Source organism: Leptonotus elevatus, chromosome 2 (assembly GCF_054856555.1).
Source record: "Leptonotus elevatus isolate MCC_2025b chromosome 2, RoL_Lele_1.0, whole genome shotgun sequence".
Lineage (NCBI taxonomy): Eukaryota > Metazoa > Chordata > Actinopteri > Syngnathiformes > Syngnathidae > Leptonotus > Leptonotus elevatus.
In genome coordinates, this window is record NC_141240.1 from 10,087,428 (window position 1) to 10,105,881 (window position 18,454).

The following is an 18,454-nucleotide window of genomic DNA, read 5'->3' on the forward strand; positions in this document are numbered from 1 at the left end:
CTTTTTTTTTTAAACTGTTGTTCAAAATTATCACTGGCGCACGTTTTTGGTGACTTTTAAAGTTCGATCTTATATTTTGAATGCATAAAGGTGAGAACGTAATAGAACACATAAAATCACGTATTTTACAAATGTTATTTTGTTTCACATTCCCTAATTGTTTTGTCTCAGATTCAATTATGGATTATAGTCACTGGATGGACAAAATCAATATTTCCATAAGGGCGCCCCACCTCTTTTATTATTTTTTAAACTAAAACTACTATAAACTAACGTTGATTTCTATTGCCGTTCAATTCACTTGACGCCTGATGAGCTGTTGTGAAACGTTCCTGTTCACAACCACCGAGGCAATTTGACAAGTTTTAACGTATTGTAAAACAAAAAGTAACACACGAATGACGTTCATTTGTTATTTGTCAACAATTCGTATTAGTGAGTGACATGAGATTAGTGGACACTTGGAACCTCGGAGGGAACGCGGCCCACCTCTGTGCCCACTTTGTGGCACCATCTTGCTGGAATCTCCCGTATCGTCGTATCTAGCAGCTCGGGAAGGGTGTGTGTCTCGTCCGGGGCCGCGCGTGTTTGTGTCTGCCTGCGGGGGGTTCGCGTTGGAGATGCAGCAAGAGGGAGCAGTTTCGAGGAAGTGACGGACGCCGCTCAGGGGACTGGCCAGAGGAAGTTTGCTCCATGGTGGTGCGGTGCGCCTCAGCGAAACTTTTCCCCCTTTCATGCGCCAGCGACGCCGCGGAGCAGGCGGACGGATAGAGAAAGCGGCGGGGGAATCTTTTTGTTTCTACACAATTGAATTGAGGAATATTAACTTGAGATCGGGGGGGAAAGGCAAAGGTGGATTTCCATAAGCAAACCCTGTCCCTTATTTGGCTTTCAACCGCTCCACAATGGGGAAGGAGCAGGAGCTCCTCGAAGCGGCTCGCACGGGAAACCTGGCCGCGGTGGAAAAGCTTTTATCCGGGAAACGACCGTCGGCTGGTACCGTCGGCAGCGGGTCGTATGGGCCCAGTGGAAGTGGCAACAGCGGCGGCCACGCTGCCTCCTCGCATCCGCTCTCCAGTCTGCTCAGGTAGGTTGCATTGGAGGGAAGAAGACGCTGTGAACTGGACGATTCCTATCCGTGTTGCAGTGTTTCTCAGCCAAATATTAGCCTGGCCTACTCTGATTTATTATGTTGACTAATCAAGTCTGCTAACGCTAACTTATTGTTTTCGTAATTTAGAAAGCAAACATTATGCCAAAACGCCAGCCGAGTGTCGGGGGACAGTCTAAAACGCTTAATGTAATGAACGCATGCCTCTTTGTTAGCTCATCCAGTTGTGCTGTCCGTCATGTGCACAAACGAGTGTCTGGTTTTATGCAGCCATAAAACAGCTACTAGAAAATAGTACACGCAAAAAAGATTTTCAGGCGTTATTGAATGCCAGTACTCTCACTGGTGAAGGTGAAGTAGCAAAGCAAGACAACTTTCATCTGACCAGTCAAGTGTGTGTGTGTGTGTGCGCGCGCGTGTGTGTGTGTGCGTGTGTGCGTGTGTTACTGTTGCCTTCAGCTGCTTGGAAGCGTCGTGCCAGAGGTTGTAAGAAGGGGGAAGTCCTTTGGTGAGGTAAACGTTTGATAGGTTTTCGCCACCATCTTGAGGATTTTGTCTTCATGCTCACTTCGATGACGTTTATTTCGATACAAACTCCAGTCTATCGTGTCTGTACATGACATCTGCAGTTTGTATGCCTGCCAAGAGTCTCTCTTATTAAAAATACAACCATAAATGGATGGTATTGATCTACCCATTGGTAGTGTGCCAGAATATCCAGTTCTGTTGCGTTATCATTTTGAGGTTGATTGTTACCAAGTTATTATGCATTATGTGAAATATCAGAGAGCCAAAACAGTATGGACCTCTTCAACTTTTTCTATGTTTGAGTTTTTTCATCGACTTGTTAATATAATCGATCTACTCAAAACTTGACTTCAATGCATCATCATCATTAAATATGGATGAACGTTGTGTCAGTCAAAGCATCCAAGCCAACTTGATCTTTAAGTGTGACAAAAAAAAACTGAACGGATAAGTTGGGATGCTTCATGCGGACTGGACCGTGTAGTATACTCAAGTTTAATTACATTAAAACGATCTAACCGGAAATCCAATTCACAGGCGTAGTTGTTGAAGCTGACTGCCTCGCGAGTATGTGCTGACCATTGGAGAATTTCATGTCACCTTTTTAGACAGATTAATGGGAACTCTGAAATTAGTTTTCTCATAATTCAATGTGTATTCCACTCATTAACGGCCTCAGTGAAACACTACTTAGTAGAATATGGTCTGCTCTTTTGCTAAGTTTGTGTAGTAAGATGGCCTGTGCTTACCATAACTTCTGATTTCTAGTTTATCATTAAATATGTGACATCAGCCTCATGGGGGAAGTTTCATATTCACAGGATTTCGTCCAAAAATAATGAAGCTATAGTCAATAAGGCTACCTTTATTAACGATCTAACTGGAATCATTATTGTCTAACGTAACACTGTCTGACGTGTGTTTTCACTGGCTTTTGATGTTCTTGCTTTGGAATGGGATGCATGTCAAGACCTGCAGTGTTGTTATAACCAAGCATGTAGAGTGCAGCTAGGCTCTGCGGAATGTCAGCTTTCCCAGGAGGCCTCACCCCATTGGTTGCCATGGGACAGGCATCGACCCCGGGCGTGTTTAATGACGCCCTGACCCTAAACATTTGTTCCATTAAAATCAAAACGAGGTGGGCAGGGCTTCTTCAAGTTACAAGGTCACGGCCCTTGAATAGGCCACACGTGGTGCAACTTATTTAAAGCAACAATGCCAAAGATGCATTGATCGTCATAGCAATATAAAAACGGTTCCATCCAATAAACTCAATCTCTTGCTCTCTTATTATTGTAACTGAACAGGATTGCTGAACCTTGGAATCCAGGTATGTAGGGGGTTAATTTCAAAATGGATCCTTTAGTGTACAATTCTGTGAATCATGGTGTGCACTTACAATTCAAATACATTTCCTCAAAACGACAATGAGGGAAATGTATTAAAATCAGTTTATCAAATAATTTGTTATGAATCAGCCGCACCTATGCTGGTTACAACACATCACCATATTTACCCTAAATTTCTTCAAAAAGTGTTTAATTGACAATCAATTCCATTCAATTAGAAGAATTACAATTTAATTGATGAACTGATTGATTATTTTAACCACATGGTGTGTTTCTCAGAGCGCTACAGGAATAGGTCTTAACAAAAATGTTTTGGTCCACTTTGTGAAAACAATAGCCGTAGCTGTGAGAGAACTAGAGGTAAGGTGAAGTACCCTGCGAGAAAAACAAAAAGTCTGTCCATTGAGGGGCAAATTAACAGAAGAATGCTGGGAGATCTGGACGGACACACTGAGAGCTTAGCCAGGCGAGGGCTTGTCTTGTAGCATCACAGCCACATCCTTTGTCCAGCTGACAAAGCCTTGAAGGATTGCTTTTTATATTCATAGAAGACCATTTGGTGTTGGGGGGAGTGTGTGTGTGTGTGTGTGGGGGGACGGAGTTCTCGCCTGTTTTGGTCTTACAAAGAAAATTGAGCTGTCATCTGGCTAAAACTGGACCACCTAGACCACCTATTTAAATTGCCCTCCTCATTAGATTCCCTGTTGGCCAGTAGAAGTCTGCTGCATTTTGGGACAGGATCAGCTGCCAAAGTTCTGTGGATCAGTATTGTTGTCTTACAAGGTCATTTTTTTATACGGGATGATTTGGTTAGCATTTTAATTTTGACTGGGCTGTGTTCCAGATGCTTCCATCCATTATGTCCGCTATTTGTGGTTCGTTGTAAGTAGACCTAAGTTGTCAGAATGAAGTCGCCTATAAAAAATATGTGCTGAATAAGAACTAACACTGTCTGCTCTTAAACATTAAATGTAGGGGTGTGAATTGCGTAGTACCTGGCGATTCGATCCCTATCATGATTCATAGGTCACGATTCGATTCAATGCCGATTCATCCCGATACAAATCTATAAATTGATTATTGCGATTTTTTTTTTTAAACTCAAATTTAGAAAATGTTTATCAGTAAACTTGTACATGTACTGTACAGTACATTGTAAGAGTTGTATGAAAATGTATTTATTTATCTGAAACTTCAGGCTTATAACTGAGCCACTGCATTTAACAAACAGTTTGCAGTCTGTTTCATGTTTGAACAGCAATGAAATAAAATATGATGGCTTAATGTTCCATTAATATAACTTTCTTCCATTCTTAAAGTGTGAACCCTAACCCTAAGTCAGACGTTTTGTTGAATATTTCCATCAAAAATTGATGTTTAAACATCGATTTGGCCGCATATCGAATCGATTCGAGAATTGTGCACTATAATATTGCGGAATACATTTTTTTTAACACCCCTAATTAACTCCAAAGTAACTCTAAGTTGAGACGGGTGTACAGTATGCACGTATGTGTGCAGTTTGAAGGTGGAGAGAGTGTTGTGTCAGTGCACACCTTGCTGCAGAAAACTGGCAGCCATTTCACAGTGTTTCACCGTTGCGTATACAAATCATGCAAACTCCGAGTTCCAAGTTAGCTACACTACTACACTGCATTGTTTATGCTGAGTTTAAAGTAGAGCTGGCAAGCTTGCCAGTCACATTGCATCAATTCTAACCTCTGAACCAGAGAAACTGTATCTGGTTCAACCTAGGAGGCAGCGTCAGTAGCTGGGAAATCTTACACTGCCATGTTAGCATTCCAGGAGCACCTGAGTCTGGGATGCGCTGCTCGGCGTATGATGTTTAGGTCCGTGTGTGTGTACACGGTACTCTGAGAACAACACACCTCGTAACAGTGATGAATTCCTCATAAGTGTGAAGGTGCAGCTGAAAGTGATAACAACTGTGTACTTTCATGTGTATTGTAACCTTGAATGCTGAAAAACAATGTAGGCCAGATAAACACTTATAGACAATGCGGAGAAAAGAGATGCTGTGGTTAGGCTGTAATAATACCAATAGTACTTAATTCAAGTTAATTGTGAAATGTTACCATGTAGGATTGCACGATATTGGAAAAACATGCAATATGCAATATAGTTGCTGAATATAGCGATATCGATTAGGGATACACCAAAATTAAATGTTTGGCCAAAACCGAAAATGAAAAATACTTGGCCGAAAACCGAAAACAATTATTGCTATCATTGCATTTATTATAATTTATTTAAATTATAATATTATTATATAAAATATTTATTTAGCACTGGTATTTTAACAAAGCACAATATACATTGAAATCTGCCCACACTGCAAACGAGGGTTGAGCATTTTCTAGCGGCGCGATTGCACCTTATAGTCAATGTAGTTCGCACAGGCGGGGACGAATGCGTGCGGCGGGACAAGGTGCTGCGCACTTAAAATCGGCACATTTACATATTCACCAACGTTTAAAATAAATAAATACATTTGTTGGCACCAGCTAATCGGCTTCGGGAACGGACTGCAAAGTCACACACAGCGTCCTGTACAGGTTTCCCGCCACACGGAGACAGTACACGGCAGTTCTGTCTTTTTTCGACTCTCTTAAATGTTGTACACCAAGCGACGGCCCTTTCCTCCGTGTGCGCAATGACCCCGGGAGCTGCTGCGACCGACCGGTGCTCACGGTAAAAAGCCAGTGAAAAGAAAAGGCGGACACTCATTCCCGCGTTCGTTGTTTAATTCATACAAACGCTTGCTTGCAGCGTTTCTTGCTTGCATCGTCACAACCTATTTCGGCCATATAATTTTGGCTTTAATTATATTTCGGCCGAATGCCGAAAATGGCCATTTTCGGGCGAACATTTTTGGTGGCCGAATATTCGGTGCATTACCAAAATTTATATTATTGCAATATATGACATGTATCTAAAGAAATGACATTTGTATTATCTAATGAAATAATTAATTGTTTTCATGCAGCAAAATCAGCAAACTCAATTAATTCCTTGTTAATTTATTGTAACTACCTCTCGTTAATGTTCAACTATTTGATGGTGGTACACATTTTAGTTAGCAGCTGACTAGCCACATTCAGATAAAAGCACACAATTCCATATGAAACGTATTGCATGTCTTCACAATATGCATATTGCATGGGCCAATATCACAATATTGATATTTTTTTCGATATATTGTGCAGCCCTAATGCAAAGGTTATGTAATGTATGCATACACAATTTTGGACAGTATCTTCATGGTTTTAGAAGCCAGAGATGACAAATAGGCACAGACGATCTTGTGATGTTTGTTTTTAAATTATCTATCAGGGGCCAAACTTGTTTTCAAAATGTGACCAAGACCACCTGATACTCATTGGTCTGCTTGCCAGCAAAAAAAAAAGCGGTGTGCACATCATTTGTATCATCTGTATTCCTAATATCCAATACAAGAAGTATAGTGTGCCTTTGCAAAGATTGTAATGCTTTGTTTTTCTTTCGCTTGTCAATGAGATCAATTTAAAACAGTTGTTATCGTGGTTGGAGTTTGCAAAGGCGTAGAAGAGGACAGCATTTGATCAAACTGAAAGATCGTTCTGGTTTTCTTATAGATAAAATTCCTTCCATTTCAAACGACAACCACACCTCTGACAATGACAATCAACACTGTTGATGTCTTAGTAAAGGCTAATGCTGGCCTTTGAGCACATTTTGTACACTGATGGATTGTTTTTAAATACTGTATATCACAACATTGCTGAACGTTGATTCTAAAGTGCTAAAACAACTTTGATTCAAATCATTTAACATCTGTAATACAAATGGACTACAACTGCTTTGTTGTTTCCTTCTCTGGCCTCTCCTGACGTGGAGTCTTTCTTGTGTGGTGAATGAAAGGGTACATAACAGACTCGAGTAATCCCATGTGTGCTTGGTAATGTGGACTCCAGTTCACTCCCCCAATGAAAAGCTTGCAATAACAGATGGACAAAAGGAAAAGATAAGAACTCTGAGAGTTGTGGGTGTTTTTGTGTGTGTGTGTGTGTGTGTGTGTGTGGAAGAAGCACTGAGATACGGGCCCCGCTGTGTGGACATGTGCAGGACCTCTAGTTGCCCATTAGTGGTCCAGACGTTTGGTCTGTGTGGTCCTGTGGATGGCGTCTCCCTCCATCTCGAACACAACCCCTCTCAGCAGTCTTCCTGCCCACCTGCTGGGTGCACACTCACAGCCACATTACTGTTCATAGCCACACTTCAAAGATGTGACACAAGTTAACGCTCACAGAGTTATGGCACTTGCTTCACATGAGTAGCAAATGTGTAGCAAGTACCAAGACTGAACCGCACGTAATTCAAATATACCTTAAGCAAAACACTTGATATACAGTATGGAGTTTGGGAAAATGCCAGCTCGAAACTGGGCTGTGATTGAATGTTTTTTTATTGCTTGCCTTGCCATGATTCTTTTCTCCAATTCGTCTCTCCCTGTTGCCAACATTGCTTTTTCAAGTCCATCCTTTTAGTTCTGCTGCAGGCCTTTTGACTGTTCCCTTCTCAGTCTGTGGGCATCTGCAGTTCATTCACATCTCCTGTGACCCCACACATGCTCTGTGAAAGGCAATACAGTACATGATGTGTTTATGAGCCCCTCTGTAGACTTTTAATTGGCTGTGCCACAATTGAACTTGCAAACGCGCAACTGTAGTGGTTTTCATTTCAGGAATGGAGCATTACGCTCTCTCACATCTCTTCTATATGTTTAACTTTAGGACCTCAGTTCTTGTCTAGCTATTTAAAATATATTGCTGGCTTGAACTGTATACTATGGTGTAGTGCTGTGTGATATGGGCAAAATCTTATATCTTAATAAGGATATACATGCCAATGTAGTTTTTTTATATTTACTTAAAATTATGTGAAATGAATGGCAATTTTCTTTTATCTTTTCTCCATTTGTTAAACATGTTCGATAGAGAAAGCATATTAGAATTAATAAAAGATTAAAAAACACACACACAATTATCTAGTGGCCAAATAAATACCTGTACCATTCAAAATGTAACCAATTTTCAAGAAATGACAAAAACAATTTAAAAGTAACCAGTAAAAGTGCTAAAAAAATCATTGTTACAGAGATTGAGTTTTAGGAAGTTTATGTTTGTCTGCTTTTTCTATTAGACGGTGGTGTTTGTCTCAGTCTGAACACTAGTACGTAGATAAAAGATGTAGATAAGAGAGGAAGATGTAACTATTTGAAATGGATGCTATGTTTTCTCTGAGTGCTGAGCCGTAAATAAAGTATATTTAAAAGACAAGAGAATATCACACCGACCAAACACGACCGTCCGGAGCAGGTGGCCCAAACGGTGGTGGCCAGCACGACCTAACCAAACTGTGACAACTCTTATCAGTTGGCCTCTCAGGTCACATCTTCGTGAAGAAGGAAGCTCGCTCTGAAAAATAATGTGAATTGTAGGACACATTACTCATCCACACGCTGGCGCATCTGCCGGTGGACCTGCGCATCTTTCTACTCAGTTTGCGGCGACGAGGCACTCTCTGTGTAACCATATTAGCACTGCTAGTAGCGGAGAAAAAGACACCACAGCATTCCCTCTGTAGTGCCAAGGGAAACCTAAATAGTGATATCATCTGTTAAGGGTTATGTAGTACGGGAGACATTTTATATCTCACGACGACTATGTTGTTTTATTGCACGGCTCTAAACTACAGTATGACAGAAAGATGCCACGTGACTATTCAGAAAGTAAGAAGTGTGCTCATAATAATTTAAGGTAGTGACCATAGTCAAATCTTCATGTAATGCTCTCATTTCGAGGTCCTAAATTAAAAAGTTAATTAAACTAAACATTTGACTATGAAAGGTGACTATCGGTATCGTTTCCTACAACCAGTCTTATTTTAAGGTATCGTTACTCACTCTGGTGACCGATACCATTATCGTCCGCCCTACTGCGGCCGTTTTACAGGGACAAGAAATTACAAATTCAAGTACAAAGTTGCCATTAACTTCAGGCAATTTGAAGGAAAATAATGTATTGGGATGTATATGTCTTTCTTTAAAATCATCTGTCATTTATGGGTGGGGAATTGTATTTACTAGTGGTATCGGTATTTGGTATCAGTAGCGGTGACTACTCAAGAGTTGCGTATCGGTCGGTAAAAAAAGTGGTATCGAACATCCCTAATAAAATAATATGACTATTACCATGTTAAACCATTCATTCATTATCAGTCACTCCGACTGGAGGTGGCAAGCAAATAAGGTGGAGGTGGCCGCCTCGGAATTTTGTACACAGGAAAAACCCTGCCATTATTAGGGTCTCCTGAAAAGTGACTATTTTGGTGGTACAAGGTTTCGGCCTGATGACGATATGCATATGTGTGTACCTTACAGATGTAAATAGTAAAAAAAAAAAAAACGTAATTCTGGTGCTTTAAAAGACATACAAAACACAATTAGAACTCTGAAGTAAGCATTAGCATTTAGCAGAATGCATGTATTGAACAGGATGAGGAACCATGCTTTTGTTTTGTTTAGTCATTCCTTTAAAATCTGAGGTCATATGGGTTTCGAGAAAATCTAGGCCTGGACTGTAAATAGGCAGACCATGAGATCACAAATTCATCTGGTAGAGTGGTTTCAGGTCATATGTGTCACAGACATCTCGAGGACTCATCATACTGACTGTCATACAACTGTTGCATAATTTGCCTGCTAACTTTAAATGTTGCCTCAGAGGAATAGTGCTATTGTTGTTTTATCTGTTTCAACATGCATAACGTACATGTGTATTGCCTCTGACTTTTGGTCTATTTTCAGCTCTTTTAAGAAGACGAGTGTTTTATATTCCCAAAAAGAGTGAACATGCGACACAAGTTAAGAATTCCAATTTTTATTTCATGGTGTTCACATCTAAATGGGTTGCATGCTCTGTTGGGTTAAAGTCCAGTAATTGACTTGACCAGTCTAAGTCCCTCCACTTTTTATCCCACTGAAATCATTTGTTGTGTTGGCAATAGGGGTGTAATCATGGTTCACTACGTCACAGTTAGGTACGTACCTTGGTTTTGGGGTCAAGGTCCGGCAACAGGCAAAAAAGCATCGAAAAGTTCCAAAAGCATAAATAGGTTTCTTTTCATTTATTTTGTGCAGACAATAGTGCAAGTAACAGTAGGACACAATATATGATACAACATAATGTCAGTTAGAAATTTCAGAACTACCTTAGCTAACTAAAGTAAGATGCAGCTCATCCCTTCAAAGCTACTCAGTTTTTCTTCTATTTATTTTATTTTATAATCATTGTCAGAGAAAGTATTCAGTAGCATGGGAATCCATTCATCTGTTAATACAACATTGGGTGCAGCAGACTTCCCTCAACAATTGCTTTTGTGCTCCTGTACAGGGCAGCAACCACTGAGTGGCTAAAATAGTCTATTGGATTGAAAAAGAAAAAAACATATGGAAATTGATTGCCCGCATTAAAATCAAGTTTCACCAACATCAATATTGCACAAAATGAAATCATAGTCATGTTGATGAAACATGATTATAATGGCATGCAACCTTCAAGCAATCATGATTTATGATCGATACGAATCTATAAGTTGATTATTGCGATAAAAAAAAAGTATAACTCAACCCTTAATCAACTTTTTGTCTGCTGATAAACTGTATAAACTGGTGTCTACAAATGCTGTCTACATGTCCTGGTCATTTATTTTATTTTATTTTTTACATTTTAGTACATGTGTGTTTAAAGCTTAAATTTGGGGCAAAATCCGTGTGTTTGGTGCCATCTGAGACATAAACACAATTTGGCGGTTTGTCCTCTCATAACACGAGAAGATACATACTACGTCACTTGTTCCGCATGATGTAGTTGCCCCCCGCCACCCACCGGCTCATTCTCATACATGCCTCCTTAAATACCTTCTTAGTGAGTTGCTGCTGTCAATCACAACCAGACCACGCCCAACCCCTCTCCCCATCCACAACCAAATGACCTGAGGAAGAAGCAGATTGTGTCTGAGTTTCGATAGATGCTGGTGTGGTGGATCTGGCATGCATGAAAATCTCCACCAAAGAGGGGAGCCGTCGACCCCTGCCAGGACAGAGCAAGCGCAACACCTCAGGGCCCCCCAGGCCGCGGCAGCGCCAAAGGACGACCCCCGGGCCCCGCCGGGGCCACCGGCCGAAGAGCAAACCCAGGAGCAGGAGCGCCCCCCACCCCAACACGGCTCGGGCCCCCAACCCAGCGCAGCAGGACGGGGCACTGCAGGCCCGCCAGGCACCCCACCGGTCCACAGCCCCCGCTCCCCCCACGAGCCCCCCCATGAAATTACTAGCCAGTCACGCTGGCTGTGGGTTTGCAAAAACTTTGGCTAATTAAATACTATTGCTATCTTGGTTCAACATCTGTAAACAGGGAAATGCACTTACTAGCTACGCCAACTTCCTCACTCCCCATTCTCCAAGCATACTCATTTTTAGCTGGCAATTGAAGCTGGCTCTATTGAACAAGTGGTGCCCACATACCGCAATGATTATTTTGTCCTGCAATGTTTTGTGCGTCGACTACACACCTACTTCCATGTTATTTCAAACGACCTGCCTGCTGGTTGCATCTGTGATTGGCTGAATGTGCATAACCGGACACTTACGTAAGACCCGCCTAGTGATGAAAGCTGTTTTGACGTGATTACAGTGACATTCATGGTATTAATTAAAGAGATGCTGAAATTTAATGTATTGCACATCGACTGTAGATAAGCCCCCCCCCCCCTTACTGTATATTTTTTTCAGACACGTTACCTTAATCACAAAATTATGCAAATGCCATTACTTTGTGAGTGGATGGTTGAGGATTTGAAGGCGGAAATTTTGCCTGCCAACGCAGTCTTTCGCTCACATGACACAAGTCGACAAGAATAAAAACAAATCAGCGTTCAGGCTCACACTTATTGTACGGACTTGTACATTATGGCAGCACAGAACCTCAGAGTTAACAGGATTGTGTTTACTGTAACGTCTTAGTTCACGGGTCCGATCAGCGATTACAGCTGATCACAAATTTTGCATAAATGCAAAATATTGGCCGTCCCGCTCCAGTTGATCAGCTCAGTCACGGTGTACTGTAAAGTCTAATCAGTACCACACTTTTCAGACGATGAGTGTCCTTTGTGTAAAACCTTTATTAAACCACATACTGTAACACATTTTCACTTAAGTTTTGGGCATGGGGCGGAAAGGTAATAAACACTACTGGGAAAATTCTTGATAACGTTGCGAATACTATAAACAATTCATTAGTCATTGTAATTTGTGGATATGACTTTTTAGCTCTATTTTAATCGGCAGTTGAAAAACAATGTGTATGTATGTGCAATATCACCTCCGATAGGACTGGAGTGGAAGAGTATCCAAATGAGAACTTTTAAACTTTTGGCTGAGCTCAAGAGTTTTAGCTGTTCCATCCATCCATCCATTTTCGTAACCACTTATTCCTCACAGGGGTCGTGGGGTGCTGGAGCCCATCCCAGCTGCCTTCGGGCAGTAGGAGGGGTACACCCTGAACTGGTTGCCAGCCAATCCAGGACACACAGAGACAAACAGTCACACACACAATCAAGTTTTAGCTGTTGACTGATTTGATTTTACTATGTTTAAATTGTACTGGCAATCCTCTTATACTGATTGAAAGAGTTTGGATGGTACAGATTATCAATACAAACTCGAGTTACTGTATAGTCTGTTTGACATTTAAACACAAATGACAGAGGAGGATTTAAGAAGAACAGTGGGGATTTATGATTAATCCAGCTGCACACATACAGTATATGCAACATGCCAGCATTCGACTAGCATCAGTAGGCTAATGGGTAGGACAGGAAGGAAATATTATTATCTGTCCTGTCTTTAAAACCAGGCTTTGTACAGCACGGAATGACAGCCCCCCTAGAATCTCTTTCGAACACTAGTTTCATCCCCCTGATATTCCCTCAGGGAAATTAAGGATTAGCGTAGCCTTTCAAAGAGAAAATTCCTTAGTTGCTTCCCATGAATGCCACCCCCCAACCAACCTCCATCCTCCGCCCGTGCTCCAATCCAAATTGTGTGTTCTGTTTTGCCCATTGCCCAGCTATGGAACATAAGCCCTGTCTATGTGCTAGATGGTTGTGATCTGTAGTAAGAGGATGCCAGTGGATTGTCCGGCACCACGCTGATTCCTGGCCTCGAGTGCTACCTTGCCAAAATGCTGAGAGAATGAGGTCTTGTGACTTCTAACTACTGGCCTTTCTAAATATAAATACTGTGACAAATTAAAAAGGTGATGCAAAATTTTGATTCCCCAGCCCCTCTGCTAATATGGTTTCCATAACACAATGTTTGTGTATCTGAGTGGCATGAGAGAATTCTTAGCAATGATATTAGATTCATAGCCCTTACCACTCAACTTGGCCAATATGTGAAGGCCTGCATGTTTTTTTCCCCTCCCCTAAACCTACACATAACAAAAAATTGTGTCTCGAAAGAGTGCCAACATTTATTAGCTATCTCATTTCAGAAAGCTATACTCTATTATAAAAATGATTTGACAAATGAAAAGTTTTGTCTTACTACCGGTATACACATTTTTACAGCTAATGAGTAAAATAATAGATGGTGTTTGTATTGACTTTACCGTCAATGTAATGATCACCATGTCTATATTGTCATATACTGTGTACATACTTTTTTGAAGTCCCCCGTGGCTGCATGCTTACTAAATGCCACATTTTCCCTCAATTATGTTATGTAATTTTACTCAATGAAAATTTGTTAGAATTCATAATTGCAGTGTTTAAAAAAAAAATAATACACTTCCCCTTAAATTTAAGTCCAACTAAATAATAGTAAAATTGACACATCATCTCCTTTTTGCAGATTTTATGACATCTATCTGCAAATACTGTTAACAATAACATTGACCAAATAATACATAAAACATCTGATCAAAGCTGACTTTAAACCTTGCATATGAGCCTCACAGTTAAACTACAGTTTCTGGAAAGAAACTATCAACGTTCACTGGTGCGATCACCAGTGCAATAAAGTCAGTCGTACTAATTATGTGCCCGATGCTCAGGCAGGACTTATTGTACTTTTCTGGGAATGCTTTCTGCACTCTGCCTGTTTTCGTTAACTTCTCCTGTCCTAGTTGCTGCTCTCTTCATGTTTATGTTAATTTGTTTATGGGATTTTTTTCTGCTGTAAGCTGTTACATAATTCTTTTATCTAGGACAGAAACCAAAAGTCCGTTTCTGTCTCCACTTGTGCTTGTGATGTGTTCAGTGACCACGCAAACGTGGCGTTGGCGTACAAGACTACAAATGCATGGTCCGACATTAAGCCTTTCAGAGTGGCGGCCTTGTGGGCCCACTAAGAGCCACTTTGTGGTGGCCCTGTTGAAATTGTACTGGCCTCATATATTAATGTTACAATATGGTAAAATTCAGTTATTATTTCATAATTAATATTGTTATACTGTTTTATTTAAGACTTTTTGAAGATACTACTTCTGTGTAGTTAGTGCAAACGTGTTGATTTCATTATCATTTATGACATTTCTGCTGGCTTGGTTTGGCCAGCATCTGTAAGGTATGTGATGGCCCAAGACGGTGCCATACAAGCCCAGGATAAATGTCGGACCCTGAAATGTCGTTGCTAGTTCTTAGATGAACGAGCAGGATGCATGTCGGTTTTAATATCTGGCATGACCATAGCTTCCTTTCTTACTTAACAGACACTTATCAATGCCCAGCTTTTCTTCACACTCGAGTAATTCCTCATTGCACATTCTGCTTTTTTAGTGCATCCACATGGCTGCCTTGTGTGATAAATGAAATGCAAAAAGCATGCTGCAGGGAACAAACTGTGTGATTGTGCCAAGTGTCAAGTTCATTGTTTCGTGGGCCACAGATCCACAGCTTTGACTGTATAATTTCACACTGCTAAAAACTACTGTGGTGGATATACTTAGGGGTTAAGACAGCTATTACTGCAGCAAAAAAGGATGCAAGTGTGTTAAGCAAAGTTATGTTTATGACAACGAATCACTGATGGTTTCGTGGACTAGTGGTCCGGTACATTCGACCTGACTTTGGTGCAAGCAGTGTGGGTTACCAATTGCCAAACAGTGATGGCGTGAAATTTGAATGTGACTTGGAATGGTTGTTTGTCTCTATATGTGCTCTGTAACTGACTGTTGACAAGTTCAGGATGTATTCCGCCTTTCTCCTGATGTTAGCTGCAAAAGGATGATCTAGCACCCTGCGAAAGCCTTGTTGAGATGGATGGATGGATGGATGGATGGATGGATGGATGGATAGATGGCGGTTTATGAACAGTATGTACTGTATCATCCACTCTCAAGTGCTGCATCAGTGTTCTTTCTGCATGTTTGCACAATAAGCAGCTGTAGCACTTAACTGTTGTCACAAACATCTTACATCAAAATCGAAGTCATAATTTATTGTGTCTTTTTACAGGTAAATAAACGTTTTGGTAGTTTTCCATCATGTCTCAAAAATAGTAATATAGTAAAAACTTAGATTTCATGTTTCTTTTTGTCTATAGCAAAGGATGAGTCTCAGATATTTGGTTCACTAGTGCTGGGATTTTTTAGTTAAGGTCTTTCAGAGTAATTTGCATCCCCGCTTGGGCCCTTCATCACACCAGACATCCTTTGGCTTCTTAAGTCTCTCTTTCTTGGCTTGTATTCACCAAGTCAATCATCTCCCTTTAGTAAAGAGAGTTGCGCACCATTCAAGTAAAAAAAAAAAAAACAGTGTTAGTTGACAGCTGAGTGCAGCTCCAGTGGTGGAAGAGATCTACATTTGAGTTGTTCAAACTTTTGAGTGTAACCCTCGGGAAATGTATTACTCATTGCTTTTTGTGCATGCTCATGCTAAACAACAAAGGCTTTTTGTGCTTGGGACATAGCTGGGACTAACAAGGTAAACTAGATGTGATGAGCTAATTTTAGCTGCTGTAACCTGGTGATTTTCCTTCCTGGTTAGAGGCTGCAGCCTGTCTGCTCTGTAGTTGTACTCTTGCTTGAGAGGGAGGCTGCACCCTCCTCTGAGCATGGGAGTTTAGGTTTAAGCTTCGATGAACGCTTTGTGGATTGATACACTACAATCATTTTTTTTTAGTGCGTGCATTGTTGAATGTTTTGACAATTATGTGTAGTCCCCATAAAGCAACAATGATTAGCAGTCAAGGGAACATTTACCATGATAACCTTAAGAATTTTAGAATGCATTTAAAATTAAAACCATTAATGTTCCTTAATTAACATAAAGCAATATTCACTGAAAGTTTGACAAAGATGAGCTGAAAATAGTATCTGGTGAAAAGAAGATAAGTGTCATGTTCCTCGTGAGATGACCTTTAACCTTGGCTACTTAAGTGTCTTGAGTACAATAGCCTTTAAGACGGTCTTGTCCCAAAAAATTTAGATACCTAAAACAGGTCTCAGGTCAGTTTTCATCCGGATATCGTTCAACGTCAATGTGATTTTTTTATTTTAAGGTACCATGGCTCTCCAATTATTATAATAATTGTGACTTCACAGAATGACAAACTGATTATTTAGCGTTTTTTGTTGTTGTGTAATTATTATTACTCTCTCTTTTGACCAGCATCTGGAGAGGTCCCAATGTGAATTGTGTGGACAGCACTGGATACAGCCCGCTCCATCACGCCGCCTTAAATGGACACAGGTAGTGGTTAAACGCCACATCTATTTTGTTTCTATATTTCTCCAGGCCTCCCCTCACCGCAAACCGGTCCCGGTGGAACTATACAGCTATTGATTACCTGTTTATAAAGACTGTGTGTATTTATTATTGCTCTTTAAAATCTGACCTGCCCCATCCCTTCTTTAACTGCCAGTGAAGTGGTGGAATTGCTCCTACGAAACGAGGCCTTGACCAACATAGCCGACAACAAGGGCTGCTACCCTTTGCACCTGGCAGCATGGAAGGGAGACGAGCACATTGTCAGGTTGCTCATCCACCAAGGACCCTCCCATCCCAAACTCAACGAACAGGTCTGGCTCTGGATTTACATTGTACTGCTGTATGTTGGTGCTGTTATTGGAAGAGATCAGCTGTTCTCAGCAGAATAAAATGTCTCAACAACAGCCATATTCCTAGGAAAGCACAGGGGTATTAGACTCATTGTAGTTCACGGGCGACATACAGCCTAATTTGATGTCAAGTGTGCCAGACCAGTAAAGTAATATGAATAACAATTACTCGGTGTTTTGCAATACTGTCCTTTTACACATCATACATTGATATATTTCATGGCATTGAATGAACAGGATTCCACCAAACCAAGAACTCTTGTTGTGAAAATGTTTAGTTTAATTTCATTGAATATTTAATTCAATTGCTTAACTTACCACAGCGAGGGTTCCTTTTCACAGAACAGGCGGTACAAGATGAACCAAACTGTGTTCAGTCACAACAGGTGCTAAAACCAACCTGTGCAACCACATCATCATTTATGTCTTGTAGCGGCAGACCACATTGAAAGAATGACAAGGAAGTGGTCGATCAGCGATGTCTTTAATGCTGTCAGAATGGGTCACTGTCAGCCATATCCATGCCAAAATTATAACAACAAACCTAGCTGTCTGCTAAACATACTGCTCACTTCCATACTCAGACTGTGCCTGCCCCCTTGACTTACTCGTTCAATCACTAATCAAGAGTCAGTTGTATATACATTCACAGAAATATAGAACTCTAAACAACACATAACTGCAGGATCGCTACAGTATTTTTTTCACTTTCAAATTCATCCTGCGTGCCGGATTGAACCGTCTTGACCCGGCTGGCTTTGGCCCACAAGGCATTTGTTTGACAACCCTGGGACACCCTGGTTTACACTCCTACAAGCTTTTCAACAAACCTAAGTCGTTTTAGTGGTTATTTTAATTATGTCAACATTGCATGTGGTGCACTATATGGATGTTTCTAAGAATGTGACTTGTGTCTCCCAGCATCATGACTCACACTTTGACAATGTTACTGATACTGTGCTACTTGGAAGTGCCTTGATGCCTGTCTGCGTGAGAAGTTCTTGTTTGCGCTAACATCGTTAACAATTTTTGTGAAGCCAGTCACTGTAGACAGGCCTGTTAAGGACATGCAGAAATGACCCACTCTGAGCTTTATACTGTAGCTGTGACCTCAGATATTCTTAGAGGGGAGAAACACAGACCATAATATAATTCTCATTGTGGGCCATTTCTCCTAAACTAATCATGACATTTGATTGGTCATTAACACATCCCTGTTGTATACTCATATTAAGTTGTGATAATCATTCATGTATTCATTTCTTGTTTGAACCAAAACCATC

The 18,454-nt window shown here is 40.8% G+C and overlaps 1 protein-coding gene across 9 annotated transcripts in view; it reads left to right on the plus strand.

The window, feature by feature from the left end:
* Positions 1–440: 440 nt before the first annotated feature.
* anks1aa (ankyrin repeat and sterile alpha motif domain containing 1Aa) overlaps positions 441–18,454 on the plus strand; it is a 61,456-nt gene continuing 43,442 nt past the window's right edge. For 3 of the 9 annotated variants that reach the window (XM_086068713.1, XM_086068715.1, XM_086068714.1), the window contains exons 1-3: positions 441–1,087; positions 16,723–16,803; positions 16,976–17,132. In XM_086068713.1, coding sequence (XP_085924839.1) covers positions 906–1,087; positions 16,723–16,803; positions 16,976–17,132 — 420 coding nt within the window. In that variant the 5' untranslated portion in view covers positions 441–905. The remainder of the gene's footprint in view (positions 1,088–16,722; positions 16,804–16,975; positions 17,133–18,454) is intronic. The other 6 variants (XM_086068716.1, XM_086068720.1, XM_086068718.1 and 3 more) reach the window with 5 other exon arrangements.